General features: G+C 45.1%; 1 protein-coding gene across 1 annotated transcript in view; it reads right to left on the reverse strand.

The window, feature by feature from the left end:
* Positions 1 to 468: 468 nt before the first annotated feature.
* The window catches only part of galnt13 (UDP-N-acetyl-alpha-D-galactosamine:polypeptide N-acetylgalactosaminyltransferase 13), a 581,993-nt gene continuing 556,148 nt past the window's right edge, over positions 469 to 26,313 (reverse strand). Inside the window, exon 12 of the mRNA XM_041201818.1 lies at positions 469 to 1,984. Within this exon, the coding sequence (XP_041057752.1) occupies positions 1,844 to 1,984 (141 nt within the window). The 3' untranslated portion in view covers positions 469 to 1,843. The remainder of the gene's footprint in view (positions 1,985 to 26,313) is intronic.

The raw sequence follows: 26,313 nt of genomic DNA on the forward strand, positions 1-26,313 counted from the left end.
GAGGTAGATGATCAGCCATAATCTAATCGAAAAGTGGAGCATGTCGACGGCTGAATGGCCTACTCCTGTTCCTATATTCCTATGTACTAAACTTTTTTTTAAGTGAGAAGACTTTGCTGCTGGGTTATTTTAAATTGAATTTTTCACTTCATGAGTAAGGAAAGACACACACATACAAATACATTGTTCACATGCATCTTTAGGGAAACACCTTTAACGTGTCTGTGACAGGGGATCAGCCAGCCTCTCCTTGTAGAACCTCAAACTGACGTGCAAAACTCAAGCAAAAATGAAACCTAAGCTGAAAAGTAGCTGTGTCCCTTCATTTTACTGCACAATAAAAGAAAGATTTTATAACATAATAAAACTTCTGAGCATTTACTCTTGAATTTCATTGTAAGGATTCAAATTCATATAGGCTGTCAAGTTCTGAAAATGACAATTATTAAAACACAATTAAATTATGTTGGAATTGTTCATAAAATTTAATTTCTACAAAAATGTACAAATGGCTCAATTTACAGCAAAGAATACAATTACACCATCTGCAGGCTATTGCTAAACAGAATGCATATGATATGAACACTGGCCAAGCTTTTCAGTTGAGCTGCTATTGCATCAATTGATATTACACATGCTGTATAGATTGAAACGGTTTCATCTCATGGTTCCCTTAGGAAGACAACCTCTAAAAAAAAGCCTGCTGCAACCAGTTTCAAAACATGTATGAGATGTTACATTGTAAACATTCAAAACTCAAACTTAATGGGACATCAAAATAAAATATGCAAAGGATGGTTTTAGTCTATTATCTACCATAGTTGGCCACTGCCAATGGTATGACTTCAAAACACCAAAGCTGTTTTTATTCCAATTGTATTACACCACATATTCAGTTGGCCTAAAATTCTTAAGCTTCTTTTGAAAATGTAATCTTAAAGTCAGAAATGTTGTTACATTAATACTTTGATTTACAACCTACAAACAGGAAGCCGGCTTAAAAATATAAAACTGTCAGCAATACATTCTGATATATTCTAGGTTTGAATAATCTATGTTGTGATTTTTGAATTAAGCTGTGACTGATATGCAAATAGTATTTAGATTCAAATTAATTACTTTCTATACAATTTGTTTATCAAGTATCTGACCATGCACTCGAATTATGTAGGATACATGATTTCCAAAAGTATCAATAATATATTCCCTGTAGCCACAAAAGACTCTAGTAACATGATATCAGGTGTATTAGCTTTATAGCTGAAAAACAGTGACTCATTCAGTTTCTGGTATTTCACCATTTAAAACCTACCACAAGGTAGTAAGCAACATTCAGATTAACAGTGAAGGGCTAATCCAAACATTTAGAACAAGAATTGGATTTTTTTTTCTGTTCTAAAATATCTTTATCTTATTTCAACTATTCTTTTAAGGCATCTGTCCACATATCACTTTCTGACTGATTCTGTGCTGATATGATTGGGTAATCTGGTTTGCAATGCTGCTACTTTCAAGACCATGAGGACATTTATCAGCTGAAACATTTCAAGTTTTTATAGCATTGACAATAGCACTTATCATGCTATTTATAGTTTCTAATGTGCTTTCTACTGAAGTAAATGCAAATTAAGAGTGGGCATGTACAGACATGCCATGTTGTTGAGATAACAACAATCCCTAATGTATTTCTAATCAATCAGTCACAAGTTCCCAAGGTTTGTTTTAGTCCACTCAGGATCACAAAAGGCCAAGAATTCTTTGTAGATTTTATGTTAAAAGAAATACAAAGTGAAAATTAGCACTAGGAACGCGGAAGAAATTGATTCCAATTTTTTTTCCACCTTCAGGGACTCAGGGTCATGTTGCGAAGCACCCACTGTTGTGATCGGATTCCACTGCAGTCCTTCATGGTTGGAACCATTTTATCTTCCTCAGATGGCTCATCCAGACACTGATTACTGTTTACATGTCGCAGCGCTAATCTCTGGTGGATGGAGGGGGTTAAAAAAAACATTGAGTTGAGAAACATATTTAGAGATTACATTTACATTAGAACAACATGTGTTTATATATTGCCTATAATAAAATGTTCCAGGGTGTTTCACAGGAATGATTAACAAACTGAACTACATAAGGATATAAAAGCTTGGTCAAAGAGGTAGAATTTAAGGAACATCTTAAATGATGAGAGGTGGGTGGAGAGGCAGAAAGGTTTTGGGAGGTAATTCCAGAACTTAGGGCTAGGCATTTGAAGGAGTGTTTAAAAGTGGAGGAGCGCAGAGATCTCAGTGAGCTGAAGGAGGTTGCAGAGGTATGGAGGGGTGAGGCCACAGAGGGATTTGAAAACAAGGGCAAGAATTTTAAAAATCGAGGGGCTGTCAGAGCAGGAGTTAATGCAAATCAGTGAACAGGTAGCAGCGTTGTGGATAAGGTCAAGTTTACAACACCAAGGACGCTTGGAATCTACAAGTACCCATTAACAACAAATTGTGGATTCATTTAATAGCAGACACAACCAGTTTCATCTTCCTGCTTATTTCAAAGGTCGGTGGAGTCTCTCTGTGTTACTCTTAGGTCATTTTATTTTACTATCATGAAAGGGTTCCTGTACATTGGTGCATAGACAACAATAATTCTTCAACACATTACTTTTCAGGTTCAAGAATGTAATCGTTATATTTTTCCTACCATCCTGTAAAGAGATCTTGTTTTTTCCCTGCAGGGTTGGCTTTGACTCCTATATCTGTAGCAGAACCATTGGGAAAAAAAGAGGGAAAAGCCAATTCTAATGGTGTCCTCCTGCTGACAAAGTGTGCTCAGCAAGGCCTCATTGAAACAAAAAAAATGCCCTCTTCTGCCAGAAAGACAAATATAAAACCACATGGAGGCATCCTAGATCAAAGCTTTGGCACCCCCTGTATTATGTCATTGTTTGGATCAAAGATCCAGGCGATGTCTGTTCACTCGATCCATGAATGTGTCTGATGCCTGCTGGACAGCTCATAGTTGATGAGAGATGAACATCCACCTAGCACCAAGACATTGCAAGATCCAAAAATCAAAGAGGAAGAAGATCAATGGCTCAATCCTAAAGCAGCCCAGCCAAAGAGAGGAATTCCAAGTGCAGCTCACAACCAATCTGGAAAATCTTCACAGATCCAACTCAATTTCAGAATGGTGGGATCAAATAAAGTCAGTTGCACTAGGCTCCCATGCCCAGACCATTGGGTACGAGAATCGCTGTCGCTAGCAACGTTTTGCTGGAAATCGTGCTGAAATATGTGACCTTCTAGAACAAAAACAAGAGCCTTCATTGCCTGGCAGAACAACCCAAAGTTGCAAGTCAAGAAGGCAGCATTCTAACAGCTCAAGGCTGATGCCCACAAAACCAGAAGTAAAGGATATATGGTAGGAAGAGAAAGCCCAAGAGATCGAACAATATGCTGACCATCATGATATGCAAAACTGTTTTGAAGCCATCAGGCCATCTATATACCAAAGTCAAAAGGAAAAAATCTCCTTCACTCACAGGATGGTGTTTCTCTTCTTAAGGATGACAATGCCATCCATCAATGACAGAAAGAACATTTTCAACAACTCCTCAACCATGAAGCCACAGTGGCAGCTGATACTCTCTAGGCTATTCCCAGTATCCTGTGGTAGAATTCATGGGTGAATTACTACCGATCGGAAAGCTGCAACAAGCAAACAAATGGATCAAAAACAACAATGCCTGTAACCCTGCTGTTATTCCAGCTGAGGTCTTCAAAGCTGGTGGGCTTTTGCTCACATCAAGCCTTCATGCACTCATCCTACAGATTTGAAAGGAAAAAGAAATTCTACCACCTCCCCCCACCCCTTCAACTTCAGGAGTGCAACAATTAACTATCTTCAAGGAAGGAGCTATCGCACACTGTGGAAGCTATCAAAACTTCTTGTCCATAGCAAGGAAATCCTGACACATATTCTCCTGAATCATCTACTTCCTGTGGCTGAGGTAATCCTCCCAGAGACACAGTATAGCTTTGGATCTTCCAAAGGAACGTCTGGCACGGTCTTCATTGCTGGACAACTCTTAGAAAAATATCGAGAACACCACCAGGAGCTCTGCATTGCATTCATCAACCTGACCAAAGCATTTGACTTAGTAAATCATGAGGCTCTGTGGATTGTGCTCCAAGGATTTGGACCTGCAAGAAATGTCAACATAATCCTGTGACTCCATCAAGATGATATCACAGCAACTGTCTTGAGTGGGAGATCTGAAACAGATGCCTTCAGAATCCAGACCAGGGTCAAGCAAGGCTATGTGATAGTCCCTATACTATTTCCAATCTATATGACTGGCAATTCACCTCATCGAAGATCAGCTGCCCTCAAGTGTGAGTATTAAATACTGCCTAGATGGAAAACTCTTTCATCTCAGTTGCCTCCATGCCAAAGCTAAATTGACCACCATAAATATATATGATCTACAGTTTGCGGATGACCGCAGTGTCATTGCGCACTCTGCACCAGAATTGCAAACCACTCTCGGTCTCTTCAATTCAGAAACTCGGCTTCTCCTTGAATGTTGCCAAAACAAAACTCACATATCACTTGGTCAGCCAAATATTCCATTTCCCATTTATATTGAAGGAGAGACTGTGGAATATGTTGAGAACTTTACATACCTTGGCAGTCACCTCTCTCGAAAGGCCACCATTGAAGAGGAAATTCAACAACATATCAACTGCGCCAACTAAGCCTTCTACAAACAAGTGTTTGACAACAAAGACCTCCCACAAATAAACAAAAGCCTTGTGTACAGAGCAGTTGTTGCCACCACATTCCTGTACTATAGTGAGTTGTGGACAGTATATCAGAGACATACGAGCATGAGAGAGAAAATCCATCAACAATGCCTCTGCCATATCCTTTGAATTCAATGGGAGGACCCTCAAAGAAATTATTTTGTCCTTCTTGAAGCCAGCTTCCTAAGCATTCAGGCAAAGCTCCTGCAAAATCAACAACAATGGACTAGGCGCTGTGTCTGGACGGTTGAAAAGCATCTCCTGTACCAGGTCCTGTTTTCTCAATTCTCAAATGGAAAAATCTTCAAAGACACTCCGAAGCTTTCCTTGAAGCAGGTTAGGATTGACATTAATGACTGGGAGGAGCTTGCTACCAATCATTCAGAATGGCAACAACTTCTCCATAAAGCTACATCACGCATTGAGTCACAACATCTTAATGAGGCACAGCAGTGGCAGAGAAATAAAAAAGGAAGCAAATCCTGCACCACAATCTCACAGCCTCATGGGATGTCCTACCTCAAATGTCCAAAGATCCATGGGTCAAGAGTCGATCTTTTCAGTCCCATGGTACAAACTCATGCTCCTGAGTAGGGATCATCCTCGCATTGAGAGGCAGCCATGATGACGGAGCCTCTCTGTGTTGCTTTTAGATCATTCTATTTTACTATGATGAAAGAGTTCCTGTACACAGGTACATAGACAACAACAATCCTTTAACACATTGAGCAGAAACATCCCAAATTTGCACTAAGTGTGGTAGTGGGCGAGAAAAAGAATGTTTTACCCATCGGATGCATTGACGGCTTTTCATGCCGTTTCGTCCCATTCCCACCTCATTAATCATGCATTCCCGGGAAACATGTTGTTTCGATGACGGGCGGGCTCTGATTCGCTTGCCATGCTGTCACCTCGCCGCTTCATCACACCGGGCGCCACATTCAAAGTGTAGCTGGGCACACACCTCTCAGTGCTTCCAGCCCAGGGCTGCTGCAAAGAAGACATGGCCCTGAAAGGCAAGAAGACTGCAACTCCCAGGTTTAAGTGATGCATCCCTCAAGCGCCTTTTGGATGCCGTGGAGGCCCGCCATGATGTCCGCTATCCACGCTCTGGCCGCAGGAGATCCAGAGATCTCACCACTCCGGCCCGGTAGGTGAGGGCAGTGGTGATCAGTGCTAATGCTGCACAGAAGAGGTTGGCCGTCCAACGCAGATAGAGGATGAATGATCTCATCCATGCCGCCAGGGTAAGGCAACTATCTCATCACTCTAAGCTCACACACTCAAGCCCAGCACACATTCACTGGCATCTCACTCACTGACAGCTCAAAGGGTGTCACCATTCACTCTCTCTCTCACAAACCATCACATCTCCATCTGGACTCATCTCCTCTAGAGGCTGCCTGCTCACCATCTTGAGGCCACTCGCACATATCAACTTTTGCCCCCACACACACCCTGGGATACCCCCTTCCCCAGAGCAGCCCTCGCCCAGCAGTCTCTTCCCTTGCCTAAGGCCACTTCTCGCCCCTCCCCCAAGCAAGCTTTGCAACAGTTGAAAAGCCACCCCCACCTTATGGCTGGTCTGGTAGGTAGAGACCTGCCCGTGAACCCCCCTAAAAACTCTGGAGTTGTCTGTGAAGCGTGGCACTGATGACCGCAAGTGCTGCCCGAAGCAAAATAGGCAAACAAACCACGAAATCCCAAGTGAAGTGCAGGTCACCAGGTGGACGTCGCTTAGGTATAGTTGTGAAACATGTCACATGCAATCATACCGATGTGTTTGGATGATCCAGCATGGGGGGGATGATTCCGGTGAGCTGGGCTTATAATGACATGCAGATGTATTACAATGATGTCCAACAGTGGGAAACCTGGCCTGCCATTGACGGGCAGAGCAGACGATTGAAAACTGGTTTTATGACATTGTGAAACTGATTTTTGGCCTTCTCGCCGTATTGTCCACTCACGCCGCCAAACTCGCCTGACGCCAACGGGCACCGAAAATTCCGCCCATTAAGTGTCAGGTTCAAAAAATGTAACCATTTTATTTTTCCTACCATCTTTTAAAGAGATCTTGTTTTTTTCCCTTACATTCCATGTTTTTAAAAAAAAAGCACACTAATTTGATTACTGTAACAATAACTGTATCTCGGAATATTACAGCAATTAGTGAAGTTCAAATGAATTGTAGTATATTTCAATATATTGGCAGTACATCCTTAAATTTAAATCAAGAAAACGCAGTTACTTTGAATTTATGCCAAAAATACAAATAAAGTGTTATGAATATTAATAATTTAAAAAAAACTTGATTTATTGATTAATTTTTCAAAACACCACTGATTGACATATCACCGCTGTTTCTGTTACTTTAAATAAATGTGAGGAAATGTTCAGATTGGTATTCTTGTTTCAAGGCTCCAAAACAGCTTATTATTTTTAATGACGCACAACAAAACATTTTTTCATTTTCCGTTTGAGCGCTGAGTTTTGAAAGGATAATATGGTCAAGCTTTATGTTTCTCCTCAATTTGAAGAAAAATTATTAGTTCCCTTGGGAGCATGCTGCTGTTGACAAGAAGCAATAATGTACTATGGAACAAACCAGACATTTTGTATCATTGGAAATGTTTGAGCAAAAGCAATTAAATATTCCATGGGCAGAGTTTTCCCATTGGTGTGCGGGGGCGGGCCCCACATGCCTGCACGTAAAAAGCTGCGCGGTGATGTCAGGCGAGCGTCCCGACGTCACCGCGCGCCATCGCGATATTTCATTGGGAGGGCACACGATGCTCTCCGATGTGTGCTCGCCATTAATTAATGGGCCACTTAAGAGGCCCTTGACACTCCAACTGACCGAGATTTTTTGGCGCCCATGCAATCTTCGGGTTGGCGCACGGGCAGGTGGGTAGGAGACATTTGTATAAACCTCATCCATGGGCGGGATAGAAGGGCTCAGTGGGGTCGGGAGTGTGCTCTGTTAAATATTGATGTTTCAAAGTCTCTGATACTTCTGATTACAAAGTTGCTGCAATACTTCAAAACACACACCAGCTGCTTTGACTGGACTCAACCTTCAGGTCAGCACTCTGCAGGGAGGAATCTTTTTTGGGCCTGCATGTTTCAGGAAGCCTTCCCCCTCAGCCTGGGGATGGGAGCTGAACTGTCCACTGAAGGCACCTCATCTGAAGAGGAAGGGAGGGCTAGAAGTGGGAGAAGGCCAGGAGTGCACATTCAGCCTCCAGGGTAGTCACCTTTGGGCGGTCAGGTGCAGGCACAAGGGGTGCAGGGCCCAGAGGTAGTCTGAGGCGGAAGTGGCTGCAGAAGAGGCTACTATCCTGCTGCCAGGGTATACAGGCGGCGAAGCAGCTACCTCAATATTTCTGAGGTGCAGTGCCAAAAGAGGCTCCGACTCTTAAGGGAGACAGTCAACTATATCTGTCATATGATTGGGCCTGAGATCTCCACTAACTGTGTGGGTGGACACCCTATGCCAGTGGCTCTGAAGGTCACAGCTGCCCTCCACTTTTATGCCTCTGGCTCCTTCCAGGGCTCGGTGGATGATCTTTGCTGTGTTTCCCAATCAGCTGTCCACACTTGGGTCAAGCAGGTTACAGATGCTCTGTTCAGGCGTGCATTGAATTTCATCCTCTACCACTGGGACCAGGCAAGCCTAACACAGCGAGCCAGAGGCTTTGTGGCCATTGCTGTTTCGCCCACGTCCAGGGTGCTATAGACTGCACACTTGTGGCCATCAAGGCGCCAGCAGGTGAGCCCGGTGCCTTTGTCAACAGGAAGGGCTTCCACTCCATGAACATGCAGATAGTGTGTGATCACAGGATACTGATTCTACAAGTCTGTGCAAGGTACCCAGGCAGCTCCCATGATGCTTACATCCTCAGTCACTCCCAGGTGCCAGGGCTCTTCAGTGCTCCAGCCCGGCTTGATGGATGGCTGCTGGGTGACGAGGGCTATCCCCTCAGAAGGTGGCTCATGATGCCTCTCCACCATCCAAGAACAGAAGCTGAGCAGCGGTACAATAGGAACCACACCTCCACAAGGGCTGTGGTGGAGAGAGCCATTGGTCTTCTCAAGATGCACTTCTGATGCCTGGACCGCTCAGGGGGTGCACTCTAGCATCCTCCAGATCATGTGTTGCTGATAGTGGTTGCATGCTGCACACTCCACAATCTTGCGCTGGAAAGGGGGGACGCTGTGGATGATGAAGACATAGACGCATTGGCTGTGGATGCACATGATGAGTCCAGCAGTGAGTCCAAGGATGAGCATGCACAGGGAAATGCTGAGGGGGTAGACGCTGACCTGGACATACTCCAGGGAGGCAGGGACACCCAGGAGGTTGTAATCCAATGAACCTTCAGCTAGCACATTACATATGGACCTCCAGGTCAAGCCTGGGCTGCAGGCTTCATACTCGATATCTGAGAGCAAAATCTGCCTGGTTAGGAACATTGACGAAGGTCCTTGTTAATAAAGCTGAATGTCCCACAAAGCACACATTACATTATTGAAAACCCTCCAACTGCAGAACAAAAAAGGCAACCTCAACCATGGTGACATGTCCAAATTTATTTTTGCAAACAAAGAAACTTAATGAAACACAATGAAAAAGATGTTAAAAGTTACACCAACTCATAAAAATCTCATTGCGGGCCAATATAAAGTACACCAGTGATAAACCCATGGTGTTCCTAAGATGCCTTATGCTTACGTTTTCGGGCGCTATGTTTTGGTGCTGACCCCTCGCTCGTGTCATCCGAGACAGCTTGCTCACTCTGCTGTCCTGTTGGCCTTGATGACCTTAGCGGTCATCCTCTGGCCCATGGAGCCTGTGCTGGCCGCGCCTGGGAGCTGCCGCCCTCATCCAGAGCACTATGAGAAGAGCCCCCAGAGATGACAGGCAGCTGCCGCACCGATGTGAGGTTGCTTCGGACCTCCCTGCTCACCGTGGATGGATGGGCACTGAGCTGGGAAACTTGGTGCCCAGACCATCTCCCACGCTAGTAATGACCAGCTGAGGTCAATGCTGATGTGAGGGCTTACTAGTCCTAGCACATCCCCAGGAAGCCCTGTGGGTCTCCTGGAGCAGCCTCTCCACGAGAGTCGCCACTCTTGTCATGGAGGATGCATGGCACTTGGACATGAGGCTCATTGCTTCGGTGATAGCCTGGGTAGACACCTCCACTGTGGACACCAAGCCAAGCATAGCCTCACGTATCTCCCCCAGATGCTCCCGCACACCCGGCTGCATTTCCTGCATCTGCTGCATCGCAGACGACTCCAGAGGCACATCATCAGGCACCGAATGAGCATGTAGCTGGTCCCTTGCAGTCCTCCGACTGCTGGAGCCATGGGCACTCTGTCTCTGCCAGCTCCTCCAGCGACTGTGAAGTGCCCTCACCGCTGTGCCCTGGGACACTAGCCAATGTTGTAATTCTCACCGAGGTGCTAGTATCTACGCTGGTGCCTGACTGGCAGAGATGGTGTGACGCTGATGAGACTTCAGGGCCCTCAAGTGTGAGAGGGGGCCTCTGCTGCTCCTCCTCCCGGCTCTGCTCTGCTGATGCTGAAAGGAAGAACAAGGACATTGGATCAGTTAGCACGGAGACAATGTCAACGTGTATTCCTGTCCCCCGGATCATTATACGCTCATCCTTCCATAAGCAATGGTCAAGCCATGTTGCAAACTTCAATCACTGAACATTCAGCACTGCCAAGGCTGCACAATGGTGACCTCACTGCTGGGCAAACATACCTGCTCGTGGCACCCCAGCCTCAGCGACGCCGGTGGACCTGGGCGAATGGTGCCTCTTCAAATCTAGGGCCTCCTGCTCAAACCGGCTGAGAATCGCTAAATGTGCCAGCCCGCTGCCAGTCCTCACCTGCTCGGCGGCATTATGTACATTCTTCACCTGAAAAGGAGGGAAGAGCATTGATTAGAGCTAATTGTACCTGGATTCTCTTCGCGGACGGCCCACCCCAACCACGGTGATACGTTGCAGGGCTCCAGTGCCTCCTCACTCTGCTGCTGCCGAACACTCACACAAAGATACTAGGCCTGTCTCCACCCCCCAACTCCCTTGGCCAAATGCTACCTACATCACATCAGGCACTACACGGTCTAACCTTCCTCAGCAAGGAGGCGCAAGCACGTGCAGTGCAGAGGATAGCAGATCAATCGGTGCCACGCCACATTGAAGCTGCCCTCTCGGCATGTCATCACCCTGACTTTGACATGTCCTGGAGTTCTGCGCCTAAGTACAGTTCCTCCAGTTTGCCCCAAAAACAGTTATGTGGGTCACAGTGTACCACTTGCTGTGGGGGCAGAACCCATCTCTTCACCACCCTCTCAGGGTGACCGTGGCATGGGCAATATCTGCTGGCTCACCCAGCAAAGGACACGTGCTGTCAATGATTCAATGCAGTCACTGCACTCACACTTGGTGGCGGGGGGTGGCACCAGAGGGTAAAGCCAACATGGTACTCACCCTTCCTGAGCGCAACAGGTCACTGAAGCACTTGCGACACTGGACCCAGGTGCACCGCACCATGTCTGGGAGCTCACCACCTCCTCCCAGACACGTTTGGTCATGGGGTATGAGGACCTCCAGCTGTGCTGCCACCTCCTCAAGGAGGGCAGTAAGGCAATCATTGGAAAAACGAGGAGCACAGAGCCCCCCCTGCCCTACCCTCCTGTCTGGCCTGCTCACCAGCAGCGCTCTGGGAAGCCCTTTCACCGGCCATAATTCACAGCCTTCGAAAGGCTGCAGCAACTTTTTAAAACAGGCCGCCAGGTCACCATTGGACCCGGCAATCATTGCAGACCCACTGCTGCCCACCCACTCCCGCTGTTCTAGGGAGCTGCAATTCACACTGGGCTGGCCTTAGTTGCCCCACTCGCGTAAAATGGCGGCGTGAACCTGATCGCAGGCGGCGATCGGGTCCGCGCGCGCCCGCTCCTGCTCCAACACCCCCACCGTGAGCCAGAAAATTCAGCCCCTTAGCTTCAAATGTATCTTTTTATACAACAAAAGAAATGGGAAGATTTTGCACAAATCTTATGACAGACAAGGGCTAATGATATAGAGCTTCACCCACCAGAAGTACATGTTGGGTAGCTACAGATACAATTCCATGTTTTTCTATCCAGTAATTATACTGGGTGATAAATTGTGGGGAGCATACCTGCAACTTATTCATCCGTCCTCCTAGAAAACCAGGCTCGGCACCAAAAATATGCATTGTAAAATCATCCTCAGAGTGGATTAGGATGAGATTTGAAATGTTCAAAAACAAAATTATTCATATTTTCAACATAACCTTCACATTTATATCGAGCCCTTCACAACCTTAGGGCATCCCAACACATTAAATAGCCAATTAAGTATATTCAAAGTACAAATAATGAAGTGGGGCAACATGGCAGCCAATTTGCATACATGTAAGAGATTAAGTCCATGTTCTCTTATAATCTCCCTCCTTACCTAAATATAAATAAGACTATCTCACGTGATATTTTCTCACACTGTTGCATTAACTTATACTGTATACAATGATATAACTCTGCGCTGCCATGCAATTCATTAAAAAAAATCCTAAAATCATTATTTAGAAGGAATGGCATTCCTTTGCTGATCTAGATTTGTCTTTTTTTTCCTGTTACTTGCGTATTATTAAAAACATTGGGCCTGAACTTCCTAGGAGTGGTAATCAGTGTCGGACTGCCACTTGGATCCCAGTTACTCACCTGAAATCCTGTCTCGTCCAACCTTCCAACTCAGGCCAGGCAAGATCTGGTCAGTACAACATGTCCTTGGGCCCAGTATAGAGTGCAGCTTCACTGAAGGGAGAGAGTCACGCCCCCTTTTATACGGCACTAGCTGACCTAAAGCATCAAGTTTAAAGGTCCAATGAAGTTTAAAGGTCCATGACAGGCCAGAGAGAAGCTAAGTGTATAAGGTAAGTGTGTAGGATTTGGTGGGTGGGTTGGTGGGAGGGGGGGTGGGCAGGTAGGTGGTGATTGGGGGGTTGAGGTGGGTCTTGGATGAATGAAGGGACGGGGGAGTCGGGCCTCGGTAGAGGGTGGGGGAGTCAGGCCTCGGTGGGGGGGCGGAGCGTCAGGCCTCAGGGGATAGGGGCTGTGGGGCCTTGAGGGTGGGGGCTGTCAGGTGACTGTAGTATTCAAGTGAGCTTTTAATTTTGCCAATTGGTCAATGGTAACCACTTGATTTTAAGGAATAATCAGATTTTGGAAGTAAAATTTATTTTCAGCTGTCATAGCAAGTTTCACATGCACTCCACCATTAATCCTACATTTTGGACATTTTATCTCCTACTTATCTCACTTTGAGGGCTTCAGGTCGGCCCTGCTCCATTGTCTCAGACAAACTGTAGATGCTCCTGCTCTGCTACATCAAGCTAGCCTCAGGGACTCTAGCTGCCATTGCACAATCCCCTGCCTCCTTCTGGATCTGGCAACTTCTGGCCTTTCGCCTGAAAATTCCTCTTGTACAATACTGGGACCATGTATAAACTGCAAGATCCCCTTGTGAAAAAAAAATATCATGGTTCTAATTGTGGGTTACCATGACACTGCTCTGTCAAAGAAAACGGGTTCAATAACCTATTAAACTGCTTATGACATTGACAGAGTACATTCAAGCATCACAATTTAATGTTGGCTTTTAATGAATTTGTACAGATTGTTATATTTTTGAGTAGAGAAAAGAAGAAAATGTACCAAAGTTAAAATTTCCTTGTAACAAAAAATGCCAATAGTTAACATTCAAATGTTTTTTCAAAGTACATATTACATTGAATACAACTAATACACTGTACATAGAGCTTTTCATTTGTGAATTCTAAACTTCATTGAGTGCAGGTTTCTCAGGATTATTGTTTATGGTATAAAGTAAAATGAGTTATCCAACATTATTTATGGAATAGGTAAGAAATTCAGTTGTCAAGAGAAGGTAAGTAGCCTACAAAGGGATATAGATAGGTTAATTTGGCAGATGGACTACATTGTGGGAAAATGTGAACTTGCCCAGTTTAGCAGGAAGAGTAGAAAAGCTGTAGACTATTTAAACGGAGAGAGTTTGCAGAACTCGGTGGTACAGAAGGATCTGGGTGTCCTGTTACATGAATCACTAAAAAACTAGTAAGCAGATGTAGCAAGCGATTAGGAAGGCAAATGGAATGTTGGCATTTATTGCAGGGTGCAGGGGAGGTGGAATGTAAAAGTAAGGAAATTTTACTGCAGCTATACAGGACCTTGGTGAGACCTCATCTGGAGTACAGTGTGCAGTTTTGGTCTCCTTATTTGATAAAGGATATATTTGCTTTAGGGGCACAACGGACATGATCTTCACTGCGCGACAACTGCTAGTGAACAGCACCAGCCCTTGTACATGGCCTTCTTTGACCTCACGAAAGCCTTTAACACTGTCAACTGCGAAGGATTATGGAGCATCCTCCTCTGTTTCGGCCGGCCCCAAAAGTTTGTCACCATCCTCCGCTCGCTTCACGATGACATGCGAGTTGTGATCCTGACCAACAGCTCCACCACAGACCCAATCCATGTTTGGACCGGGGTCAAGCAAGGCTGTGTCATTTTCTCGAGCTTCCGTGCTGCAATGCTCCGTCTCAATCTCAGCAAGCTCCCCGCTGGAGTGCAGCTAAACTACAGAACAAACAGGAACCTGTTCAACCTCTGTCATCTGAAGGCCAGATCCAAGGTTGTCCCATCCTCTGTCATTGAACGACTGTATGCAGGCAATGCTTGCATCTGCACACACTCGGAGATTGAGCTCCAAGCCATCACCAACACCTTCACTAAGGCATATGAGAACATGGGCCTTACACTAGATATCCATTAAAGAAACGTCCTCTACCAACCTGCCCCCCTCCACACTGCACTGTCTCCCACCCAGCCCCGATTATCAAAATCCACAACGAGGCCTTTGACAACGTAGACCACTTTCCATACCTTGGGAGCCTGCTATCAACATGGACAGACATCGACGATGAGGTTCAACACCGTCTTCAGTGTGCCAGCGCAGCCTTCAGCCGCCGGTGGCAGAGAGTGCTTGAAGACCAGGAGCTCAAACCCAGCACCAAGCTCATGGTCTACATAGCAGTAGTGAAACCCGTCCTCCTATATGGCTCAAGGATGTGGATTATGCACAACAGGTACCTCAAAACTCTGGAGAAGTACCACCAGCGCTGCCTCCGCAAGATCCTGCAAATCCATTGGCAGGATAGGTGCACCAATGCTGGTGTCCTCGCTCAGGCCAACATCCCCAACATCGAAGCATTGACCACGCTCGATCAGCTCCGCTGGGCGGCCACATCGCGGCATGCCTGACACGAGACTTCCGAAACAAGCGCTCTACTTGGAGCTTCGACATGGCAAGCGAGCCCCGAGAGGGCAGAGGAAATGTTTCAAGGATACCCTCGAAGCTTCCTTGAAAAAGTACAACATCCCCCACCAACATCTGGGAATCCCTGGCCCAAGACCACCCGAAGTGGAGGGAAAACATCTGGGAAGGAGCTGAACTCCTTGAGTCTCATCGCCAAGGGCTAGCTGAAGCCAAATGTCAACAGTGAAAGGAGCGCATGGCAACCCGGTCACACAACCCACCCATTCCCCCTACCACCATCTGCTACACCTGTGGCAGAGACGGTAGGTCGCACATTGGACTCTTCAGCCACCTGAGAACTCATCTTTAGTGTGGACACAAGTCATCCTCGACCCCAAGGGACTGTCTAAGAAGAAGAGACGAAGAAGCAGTTCAGAGACGGTTCACTTGACTCATTCCTGGAATGAAGGACTTATGAACAAAGATTGAACTGGTTGGGCCTGTATCCAATGGAGTTTAGAAGAACGATTGATGACCTTATTGAAACATATAAGATCCTGAGGGGATTTGACAGGGTGGATACCGGGAAGATGTTTCCTCTTATGGGGGAGACTAGAACTAGGGGGCACTGTTTAAAATTAAGGCTAGAATTTTACGATGTTATTGTAGGTGTGTGCCTGACCTGAGCTCGTGTGAAATCACACGAGAAGATGTCAGGCGTGCGTCCTGATATTATTATGCACTCGAGCATTATGGTTGGGAGGCACGTGTGGGAGACTGAAGCATGCCCGCTTACAATTAAAGGGGCCATTAAACCTATTAAAAAGGCAATTGTGTAGAATTTTACATTGCCCATGCGATTTTGTGGTTGGTGTTTGGTAGTCATTCCGTTTTGAATCATTTCTCATTCAAGGGTGGGATAAAAGGGATCCGGAGTATTGGCAGTGTGAATAGTTAGGAGTTTAGGGTGAGAGTTTGCTGCTGGTTTATTTCTGAGATTTGAGAGTTTTCTCTGTGATTTTTGCTGCATTCTTTCTTTTGGTAGCTTTTTTTTTGAGGACTCATTTGTTTTTCCAGCTTTCTTGGAGGATTTCTGCTGAGTGCACGAGACAGTGCCTTCCACATCTCTGCTAATGGGGATTGTATACTCCACTGGTGGGATCTCTTCAGAAGAGGAAGAGAGGGGCTGAAGAGAGAGGAGGCCAGGTGTCTGCAGGCAGCGTCCCAGGGAGCAACATGTGGGAGGAGAGGTCCAGGCACAGGAGGTGCAGGGGCAGCAGGGAGCGCAAGGTGAAAGGGTCTGCAGAAAATGCCACTATCCTGCAGCCAGACAGAACAGGCAATGCTCCAGCTACCTCAACATGTCTGAGATCCAGTGTCGAAGGACACTCCGCCTCTCTAGAGAGACTGTCACCTCCAGGTGCCAGATGATTGGGCAGAGGTTGCCTCCAAGTGTGTGGGTAGGCACCCTATGCCAGTAGCCCTAAAGGACACAGTGGCCCTCAACTTCTACACCTGCGGTTCTTTACAGGGGTCAGTGGGGGCTCTATTTGGTGTGTCCCAATCTGCTGCCCACAGTCATGTCAAGCTGGTCATTGACGCTCTCTTCAGATGGGTCATGACATTCTTTCATTTTTGGATGGACAAAGCCAGCCAGGCAGAATGAGCCAGAGGTTTCACAGCAATTGCTGGGTTTCCCCACATGTACTCATGTGACCATCAAGACACCAGCGGGTGAGCTGAGTGCCTTCCTGAATAGAAAGGGCTTCCCACACCATGAATATGCAGGAAGTCTGCGATCACAAGACACAGATTCTACAAGTCTGTGCAAGGTACACCCTGGTAGCTCCCATGATGCCTACATCCTGTGACATTCCCAGGTACCAAGGCTGTTCAGCTCAGTTGGATGGCTGGCTCCTGGGTGATAAAGGCTATCACTTTAAAAGGTGGCTCATGACACCACTCTGGCACCCGAGAACAGAAGTGGAGGGGAGGTACAATAGGAGTCATGCCTCCACAAGCGAAGTTAGCGAGAGGACCTCAGGTTGCTGAAGATGAGGTTCAGATGTCTGGACTGATCAGGGGGAGCACTGCAATATCCTCCGGAGCACATTTCGCTTATAGTGACTGCATGCTGCGCTCTACACAATCTGGCTCTGGAAAGGGGGAACCCGCTGGGGGATGAGTTTAGCGAGGCAGCTCCACAGGCCGCAGTGGATGACTCAAGTGATGTATCTGATGAGGACCCTGAGGAGGCACAGGGTGGGGACGTGGAGGCAGACGTGAGGAAGCTTCAGGGAGGTAGGGACACCAGGAAGGCCTTGATTCTGCGCACGCTCAGCTAAGCTGCCAGGGTATCGCTCCTAGATCATGCCAAGAGTGCTGCCTCCTTAACAGACATTTGTGAAGAGCCAAACCTATGACCCCAAAGTTGATTCACAACCTTGGTAATAAAGCTTCCAGCCCCTGCCATCTATCATAAGCCACTGCCCTGCAACTATGAAAAACATCAAGCATTCTCAGGCCATTAAAAAAATCGATATTTATCTCTTCTCCAGAGTCACAAAGAAGGAAATTAACATAATGTGGTCTTAACATTCATACCAAAAAAATACATAACACTGAGGAAATGAAATGATCTCACCCAAGAAAACCCCCTCTTGTGCTTATGATGCCTTAAATTTACATTTGCAAGTGCTGCATCTGGCAGCAGCATCGGAGGCAGCCTGCTGTCTCTGCTGTACTGTTGGCCCTGATGACCTTGGCAGTCGTCCTCTTGCTGGAGAACCTGAGCAGCCATTGCCTGGGAGAGTGCATCCAGTGCCATGGCTGGGCACTCCTCAGTTGTTGCAGCCTCAACAGATGTCATGGTCACTGGCAAAGGGGCAGAGAAGCTGCTGACATCATCAGGAGCACCCTGAGAGGAGCCTGCAGAGACAATATGCAGCTCGTCTGCCAGCGTCAGGTCATTTTGGACCTCCCTGCTTGCAATGATGGACAGGCACCTAGCAGAAAGACTAGGCGCCTCATCCATCTCTCACACTGGTGGTGACTTCCTGAGGTCATTGCCAGTGTGAGAGTTTGCAGGTCCGAGTGCAACCCCAGGACTCCCTGATTCTGTTCTGTTCTTGGAGCTGCCGCTCCATGAGAGACAACACTCTCCCAATGTAGGAGGCTGTGCGCTCGGTGTTCAGAGTCAACACAGTGCTCATGCTCCACGAGGACTCCTACATGACAGATACCATGGCATGCAGACCCTCATGGATCTCCGCCAGATATTTCCACATCCCGCTGGGCATCCAGCATTCGCCATCTGATTGACGATTCCAGAGGCTCATCATCTGCCTCTTGGATTCAGCATGGTCCAGGTCTCCAGCACTCCTCCAAATACCGGCGCCCTAGATACTCTCTGCCTCCGCCAGCTCCTCATGCAAGTATGTGCACTACATTGGAAATGACAAACTAATGCCCACCGATGTGCTTGTGCCTGTGCTGGTGTCTGGTTCTGAGAGAGGGTGTGACGTGGGTTCATCTGCCTGCAGCTCCTCCTCAGGTATTCAGACTGGTTAGGTGAGTGGGCAAGGACATTGCAGATAGAATATAATGAGAAGTGTCAAGTTACCTACTTGGTAGGAAAATTAGAAAAGCAGAATATATTTTAAAAGTAGAGAAACTGGGAAATGTTCATACTTGGAGGGACACAAGTGTCCTTGCACATGAATCGCAGTAAGTTGACATACATTATAGCAAACAATTAGGAAGTGTTAGCCTTTACTAAACTCGATTCGGAGTACAATCCTACGGCAATTATATGGAGCCTTGGTGAGACCGCACCTGGAGTACTGTTTACAGGTTTTAGCTCCTTATTGAAGGAAGAATATGCTTGCACTGGAGAAAGTGCAAAAAAGGTTACTAGACATTTTTCTGTGATGAGAGAATTATCCTTTGAGGAGAGATTGAATAGGCTAAGGCTAAATTCCCTACAGTTTAAAAGAGTGAAATGACCTAATTGAAACAGATAACACTCTTTAGGGGCTTGACAGGGTAGATGCTGGGAAGATGCTTCAGTTGGCTAGGGAATTAAGAACTAAAGGTCACAGTCTCAGAATAAAGGGATCAGGCCTTTAAGACTGAGATGAGGAGAATTTTTTTCACTCAAAGGGGTTGTGAATATTTGGAATTCTCCATCCCAGAGAGCTGCAGATGCTCTGACATTAAGGGCAGGATTTTCCCCTCGTCGGGCAGGAGCGGCAGGCAGGCCTGGGAGTAGCTGGGAAACAGTCTGCTGCCCGCAATTTCACGCTGGCTGGCCAATTAACGACCAGCCAGCGTGAAACGCAAGCTGATATCCTCAGTGCTGCCAGGGTGTGGGTGGGAGGAGTGCGAGCGCTGAAGTGTGCACATCTGCGGGGGTGTGCTCAGTGAAAGCTCCCTTAAGGCATAGAGTTCCCTCAGGGAGCTGAAGATTTTGAACATGAAAAATAAAGATCTTAAAAATAAGGAAAACATGTCCCCACATGTGACTCTTTCACATGAACAGGGGCATGTGAAAAATGTGTTCAAAATTGTTTTTTAGACACTATTGAAAACCTCATCCCGCCCGAGGATGAAGGTTTGCAAAAAATGCAAAAGCCGCCTGGCCTATTCGCCTGCTCACCAACTGTAAGGTCGGATGGGCAGCAAAAAATTCAATTTAATTAATTGATTAATGGGCTTGATAGCCCCCTTAACAGTCGGCAGGCGCACCGTTGACTCTCGTGCTCGCCCACTGACCGCAATATTGCATGAGTGTGCAATGGCGTCGGGATGCGCGCCGATGTTATCGTGTGCTATTTCTCGCTCGTGCGCATCGGGGGTGATCCTTAGTGAGCAACCTTATTACCTCGTTCCTGATACCGGGTCCCTCATTTGGGCACTGCATGCCTTTGAAATAGGGATGCCCCCAAACACCGCCCCCCCCCACCAACCCCTGGACACTGCTGGCAAGGAGATGGATTGCTGTACAGCCTTCTGGAGAAACAGGAACGTTGTGCGAATCCAGGAAAATCCTTAAGCCACTGCTAAATTCTTGTGGGCTCAGGGTTAATAGTGGTTCAATAATGAGCCTAATTAGCCAGTGGGTGGGTTCACCATGTCAGTCATTCCTGCTACTGACTAAATGGGGGCCAGTATCCCGCTGGTGCATGTCTCCCTTGTGATTATGCTGCACCTAGCCCGCTCCGGCTCTTATTGAATGGCGGAGCAGGCTTGGAGGGCCAAATGAATTACTCCTGCTCCTATTTCTTATATTTTTATGTTCACACAAGGCAACACATTGTTATTTGGAACTGTTCCAGTCTATAATGCAAAGTTAAATAACCAGTAAACCAGGAGCTCTAATCATTTAACTAAAAAAAATGTTAATTTTGCTTTATTTACTCTCTGGCCATTTATTCAGACATATTTAAACCATCGGATGGTTTGTGGGGGAGGGGGGAGGAGGGGGAGAGAGCAGTGTTTGGGACATATTAACAGGTCACTGGACAGGGCCAAGTCATGTTTTCTCATCCTAGAATTCCAGTGTAAAATTTAAAGTGAACAATTCCTCTACATATAGCCAATATATTATAGACAGCATAAAATATGATAGTATATATAAAACACAATAGGTAAGCCTATGCTGTAAAATCCAAGCACACTTATCAAAGGCAACTCTTTAATAATTAGAAGCCAACAGATGTAGATAGGTTATTGAACTGGGACTGTTTGGTCCTAATTTAAATATCTCCTACAAGAGAAAATTCAGCTGCTCAGAGACATTATAAATACAACTGCTTGCAAGGTCTATAAACCTAATATATATATTATACTGGTGGCAGGTAATTTTGATTACAGAACTTGCTCAGTTTCGGGGCTGAATTTGAATTGCCATCACTTCTATTGAAAAAAAAAACGGTGAACGAAGAGCTACAAAGCTTCCTTAATACCATTAAAATATCTGCTATTTAATTTTAGGAGAAGACAGCTGGTGGATGCTGTTATTCTCCATATTAATGTATTGTAATCTAAGTGTTAAGTATTTTCTATGACCATATTAATTTGCTCCAATTTATTTTCTTGTTCTACTCCCATTTGATTGTGTCATTCATTTTGAGCAAGGGAAATGCCTGATCTCTATTAGAAATATTTGAGAAAATGCCACTGGGCAAAATGTCCACAACCTTCTGTTCCACCATATACCTAACTATTGTACATTTGCAATCCACTGTTTATTTTATGCCTGTATAAAGACATTAACTACAAATCTTACCAAAGAATTGTCAAAAAAAGCTTAAAAATAAAGGTTAAAATATCAAAAAATATTTGTAACGTAGAAGTAACAGTTTGCAGAAAGTATCATATCACACAGCAGTCCACATATATAATCATCTTAAAGTTAGGAAAGAGAGTCCTTGTATGCATATTAATATTTGCAGAGATCTTCCACAAGGACAAGTTTGCAAATCCCTATTGCAAGGTTAACTTCTCTATGACATGTACTCCCTGAGCTGCTGGAGCTATGGATTGGTTATGAAAGAACATGACTTTCCTCTGATTGATGTTATATTTATATTAATATTTAGTGAGCTTGTCTACTAAGCACCAGTTGCAAATGGTAATGAAATATGGTTGGGGTTTGCATAGAGTTTGTGCACCAACCTCATGCATATGAGTTCATTCTTAATTTTTAATTTTCCATAAATGTAATCAAATCAAACCTGACCTGGACATTATCTCCATACATATGGCTACCCAACCTCATGTTACCAGACCTGAGCCATTGATTCTAATCACATTCCTTTTGAGTAACAGATTGTTTCATTGTGTCAGGCCTCAGATATTGACCGCACCTTCCACAATCTGCCACAATGCTTGTCATGGAATAACTAATTATTAGTTTTTTGATGCAACTTGGCATGGTAAATAAAATTTAATGCAGAGAATTGTAAAGTAATGCATTTTAGAAGGAAGACTGAGGAGAGGCAAAATAGTACAATTTTAAAGGAAGTGCAGGAAATAAAAGGCCTGGGAATTTACAGACACAAATCTTTGAAGGTGGCAGGACAAGTTTAGAAAACTGTTAGAAAAACACATGGGATCCATGGCTTTATAAATAACGGCATAGTGTACAAAAGCAAAAAAAGGTTTGGCTGAACCTTTATAAATTCCTAGTTATGCCACAGCTGGAATTCCATGTCCAACTCTGGGCACCACAATTTTGGATGGATGTTAAATCCTTGGTGAGGATGCACAGGAGATTTATGGTACCTGGGATGACGGACAATAAGGGTTATGTGAAGATATTAAAGAATAAAAGAAACGGTTTCCACTATTAGGAGGGTCAGTAATTGATGGGCACATCAAAGGTAATTGGCCAAAGAACCAGAATGTAGAATATAGGAGATTTTTTTTTAATGTAGCAAGTTATGATCCGGAATGTACTGCCTGAAAGTGTGGTGGAAGCAAATTCAATAGTAATTGTCATGAGGAATTAGATAAATACTTGAAAAGCAAGAAAGAGCGGGGGAGTGGGATTAATTGAGCAGGTCTTTCAAAGACCTGTTACAGGAACAATGGATAGAATGGTCCCTGTGTTGGATCACTCAATAGATTTTCGATGGAGGATCAGGGAGCACAACATTCAAACCTATGATGTTTATCAGCAATAATGCCATTGATATGAATGTTAGACCAATGTCTGCTACCCAAGGAACAGTGCAGAAATTGTTTTATTAATATAGCATCAAAATATAATGTAATACAGATAAGTATATAGAAAAGCTTGATAAATTTGATAATATCAGGGACCTCAAGGACATTGTTGGTTTTTACATCCATGTTTCATTGTCCTGTATCCTTCCAGCAATTCCACGTTTGAACCTCTCTGGTCAGGTTTCCACTCCTGTGCACCACACATAAACGGCTCAAATAAAAATCTTAAATTACATCCTTTCTGACTGTGACCATGATGTACAATCTTTCTTCATCCGGCTTGATCACTCTTCAACCTTTGATATGGTCAACCATACCATTCCCCTCAAATGCCTCTTCTCCATTGCTTAGCGAACTGCTCTCTTTTACTTCGACACTTACCTTCCTAACCATAGCCAGAGAGTCTTAGCAATAGATTCTCTTCCCAAACCTGAACACTCCTGAATTCCCCAAAGATCTATCCTTTTTTCTTTCCTATTCCTGGTCTATATGCTGTCCTCTAGCAACATCATCCATAGACATAATACAAGTTTAGCACTGACACCACACGGCTCTCTCTCCACCATTCCTCTTGACTGCTCTATACTTTAAGTCTGCATGTTTAGACATCCAAGTCCTGAACATGCTACAGTTTTTTTCAGTTATGTTTTGGGGAGATTGATACCATTGTCTTTGATTCCCAACACAAATTCAGTTAATTTGACACTGAATAATTCTCCTACTATGTAAGACTGGATTATTCTAATCACAACCTTGAGGGCCACTTTGACGCTGAGTTGAACTTCCTAACTCACACTATGGCTAGAATATTCCACTTCCCCCACACCCCACAGACCCCTGCGATGGGTTCCCCTGCAGTGGGGCCAGGAAGCCATTGAAATCTCTGTTCACATTGACGGGACTGCAAGATTCTGCTGGCGTGAGGGGTGGGAAATTCCAATCTATTTCCTGTTCACTTTCACCGCTGTGCTTCCTGAACTACACTGTTCTTGCAGCTGGATTTATGGCACCTGCCACCCCCACCCCCTGCCAGTGTATTTGAAGGTGGAGGGGTGTTGTAAAATAGAGCGTGTGGCCTTCCTATCCACCCCTACCTGTCTCCCACTTTATGGTGAGTGGATTGGGACCCTTAAATAGTCAATTAATGGCCATTCAAGGGTCTCATTCTGCCTACGCCGCTATTTTACTTGCAACAGGGAAGGCAGGGGCTAGGCAGATAGCTAGGCAGCTTTCACAGTGTGAACTGCTCTTGGGCAAGAAGAGGGAGGACACCTTCTGGGGGGTCCCCTGTGCCTATGAGGGGCACCCACTGCACCCCCAACAAAGATCACACAGCCTAATAACATACAAACATACGAAATAGGAGCAGAAGTAGGCCATTCGGCCCCTCGAGCCTGTTCCGCCATTCAGTAAGATCATGGCTGATCTGTTTGTGCTTTGAATTCCACATTTCCACCTACCCCCAATAGCCTTTGATTCCCTTGACTAACAAAAATCTATCTACTTCTGCCTTAAAAATATCCAATCACCCCGCCTCTACCATCTTCTGAGGCAGAGTTCAAAATTCGCACGGCACCCCTAGAGAAAAAAATTTCTCATCATCTCCGTTCTATAAGGGTGACCCCTAATTTTAAAACAGTGCCCCCTAGTTCTGGACTCACCCACAAAAGGAAACATCCTTTCCACATCCACCTTATCAAGACCATTCAGGATTTTATATACTTTAATCAAGTCACCCCTCACTCTTCTAACCTCTACTGCAAACATGCCCAGCCTGTCTAAGCTATCCTCATAAGACAACTTGCTCATTCCAGGTATCAATTTAGTAAACCTGCTTGAGCTGCCTCCAATGCATTTACATTCTTCCTTAAACAAGGAGACCAAAACTGCATTGAGTATTCAAGGTGCAGTCTCATCAATGCCCTGCATAACTGAAGCATAACATCCTTACTTTTACATTCAACTCCTCTCGTAATAAAGGATAGCATTCCATTAGCCTTCTTAATTACTTGCTGAATCGGCACACCAACATTTTGTGGCTCTTGCATGGGAACACCCAGATTCCTCTGCCCCTTGAGATTCTGCAGTCGTTATTCATTTAAATAATATCCTGTTTTTTTATTATTCATGCCAAAGTGAACAACTTCACATTTTCCCACATTATGGGCAGAATTTTACTGGCCCCTCGCATTTGGGGTGGGGCTGTGAAATGCGGTGAGCCATTCAAAACTCCATTGACTTCGTCAGGAACGCAAGATCCCACTGGCGTGTGGGGCCAAAAAAATTCCACCCATAATTTTCTACCTTTCTTTGTGTCATATGCAAGTTTAGCTACGCTGCCTTCACTTCCCTCATCTAAGTAATTGATATAAATTGTAAAAAGTTGAGGCCCCAGCACAGACCCTGTGGGACTCCACTCATCACATCCTGCCAATCAGAAAGAGACCCATTTACGCATACTCTCTGTTTTCTGCCAGTCGATCAGCCAATCGTCTATCCACTATCTTCTATCCTTCAATGTTACCTCTTACACTATGAGCTTTTATTTTCCATAATAACCTTTGATATACCTTATCAAATGCCTTCTTGAAATTCAAATACAGTATGTCGCCAGGCTCCCCGTTATCCACAGTGCATATTACTTCTTCAAAGAACTCAAATAAATTGGTTAAATATGATTTCCCTTTCACAAAACCATGTTGATTCTTCCCGCTAATCTTGAATTTTTCGAAGTGCCCAGCTATAACCTCCTGAATGATTGATTCTAACAACTTCCCCATGGCAGATGCCAAGTTAGATGGCCTATAGTTTCTAGTTTTCTGCCTCATTCCCTTCTTGAATAGAGGGGTTATATTTGTTATTTTCCAGTCTGATGGAACCTTTCCCGAATCCAGGAAATTTTGGAAAATTAACACCAATGCATCTACCACCTCATCAGCCACCTGTTTTAAGACCCTAGAATGACGTCCATTAGGACCCGGAGACTTGTCAGCCCGTAGCTCCATCAGTTTGCTCAGTACTGATTCCCTGGCGATTGCAATTTCACCAAGTTCCTCTCTCCCTTCCATCTCCTGATTTACAGCTATTATTGGAATGTTTTTGTATCCTCTACAGTGAAGATAGAAGCAAAGTTTTTGTTCATTTCATCCGCCATTTCCCCATTATCTACTATTAACTCAGCATTCTCATTCTCTAGAGGACCAACACGCACTTTACTTTATCTTTTCCTTTTCAAATGCCTGTAGAAACTCTTGCTATCCATTTTTATATTTCTAGCTAGCTTCAACTCATACTCTCCTGCTTAAGCTTTTAGTCATTCTCTGCTGTTCTTCATATTCTGACCAATCATCTGATCTGCCAATCATCTTTGCCCAGTTATATGCTTTTTCATTAAGTTTGATGCT

Source organism: Carcharodon carcharias, chromosome 12 (assembly GCF_017639515.1).
Source record: "Carcharodon carcharias isolate sCarCar2 chromosome 12, sCarCar2.pri, whole genome shotgun sequence".
NCBI lineage: Eukaryota > Metazoa > Chordata > Chondrichthyes > Lamniformes > Lamnidae > Carcharodon > Carcharodon carcharias.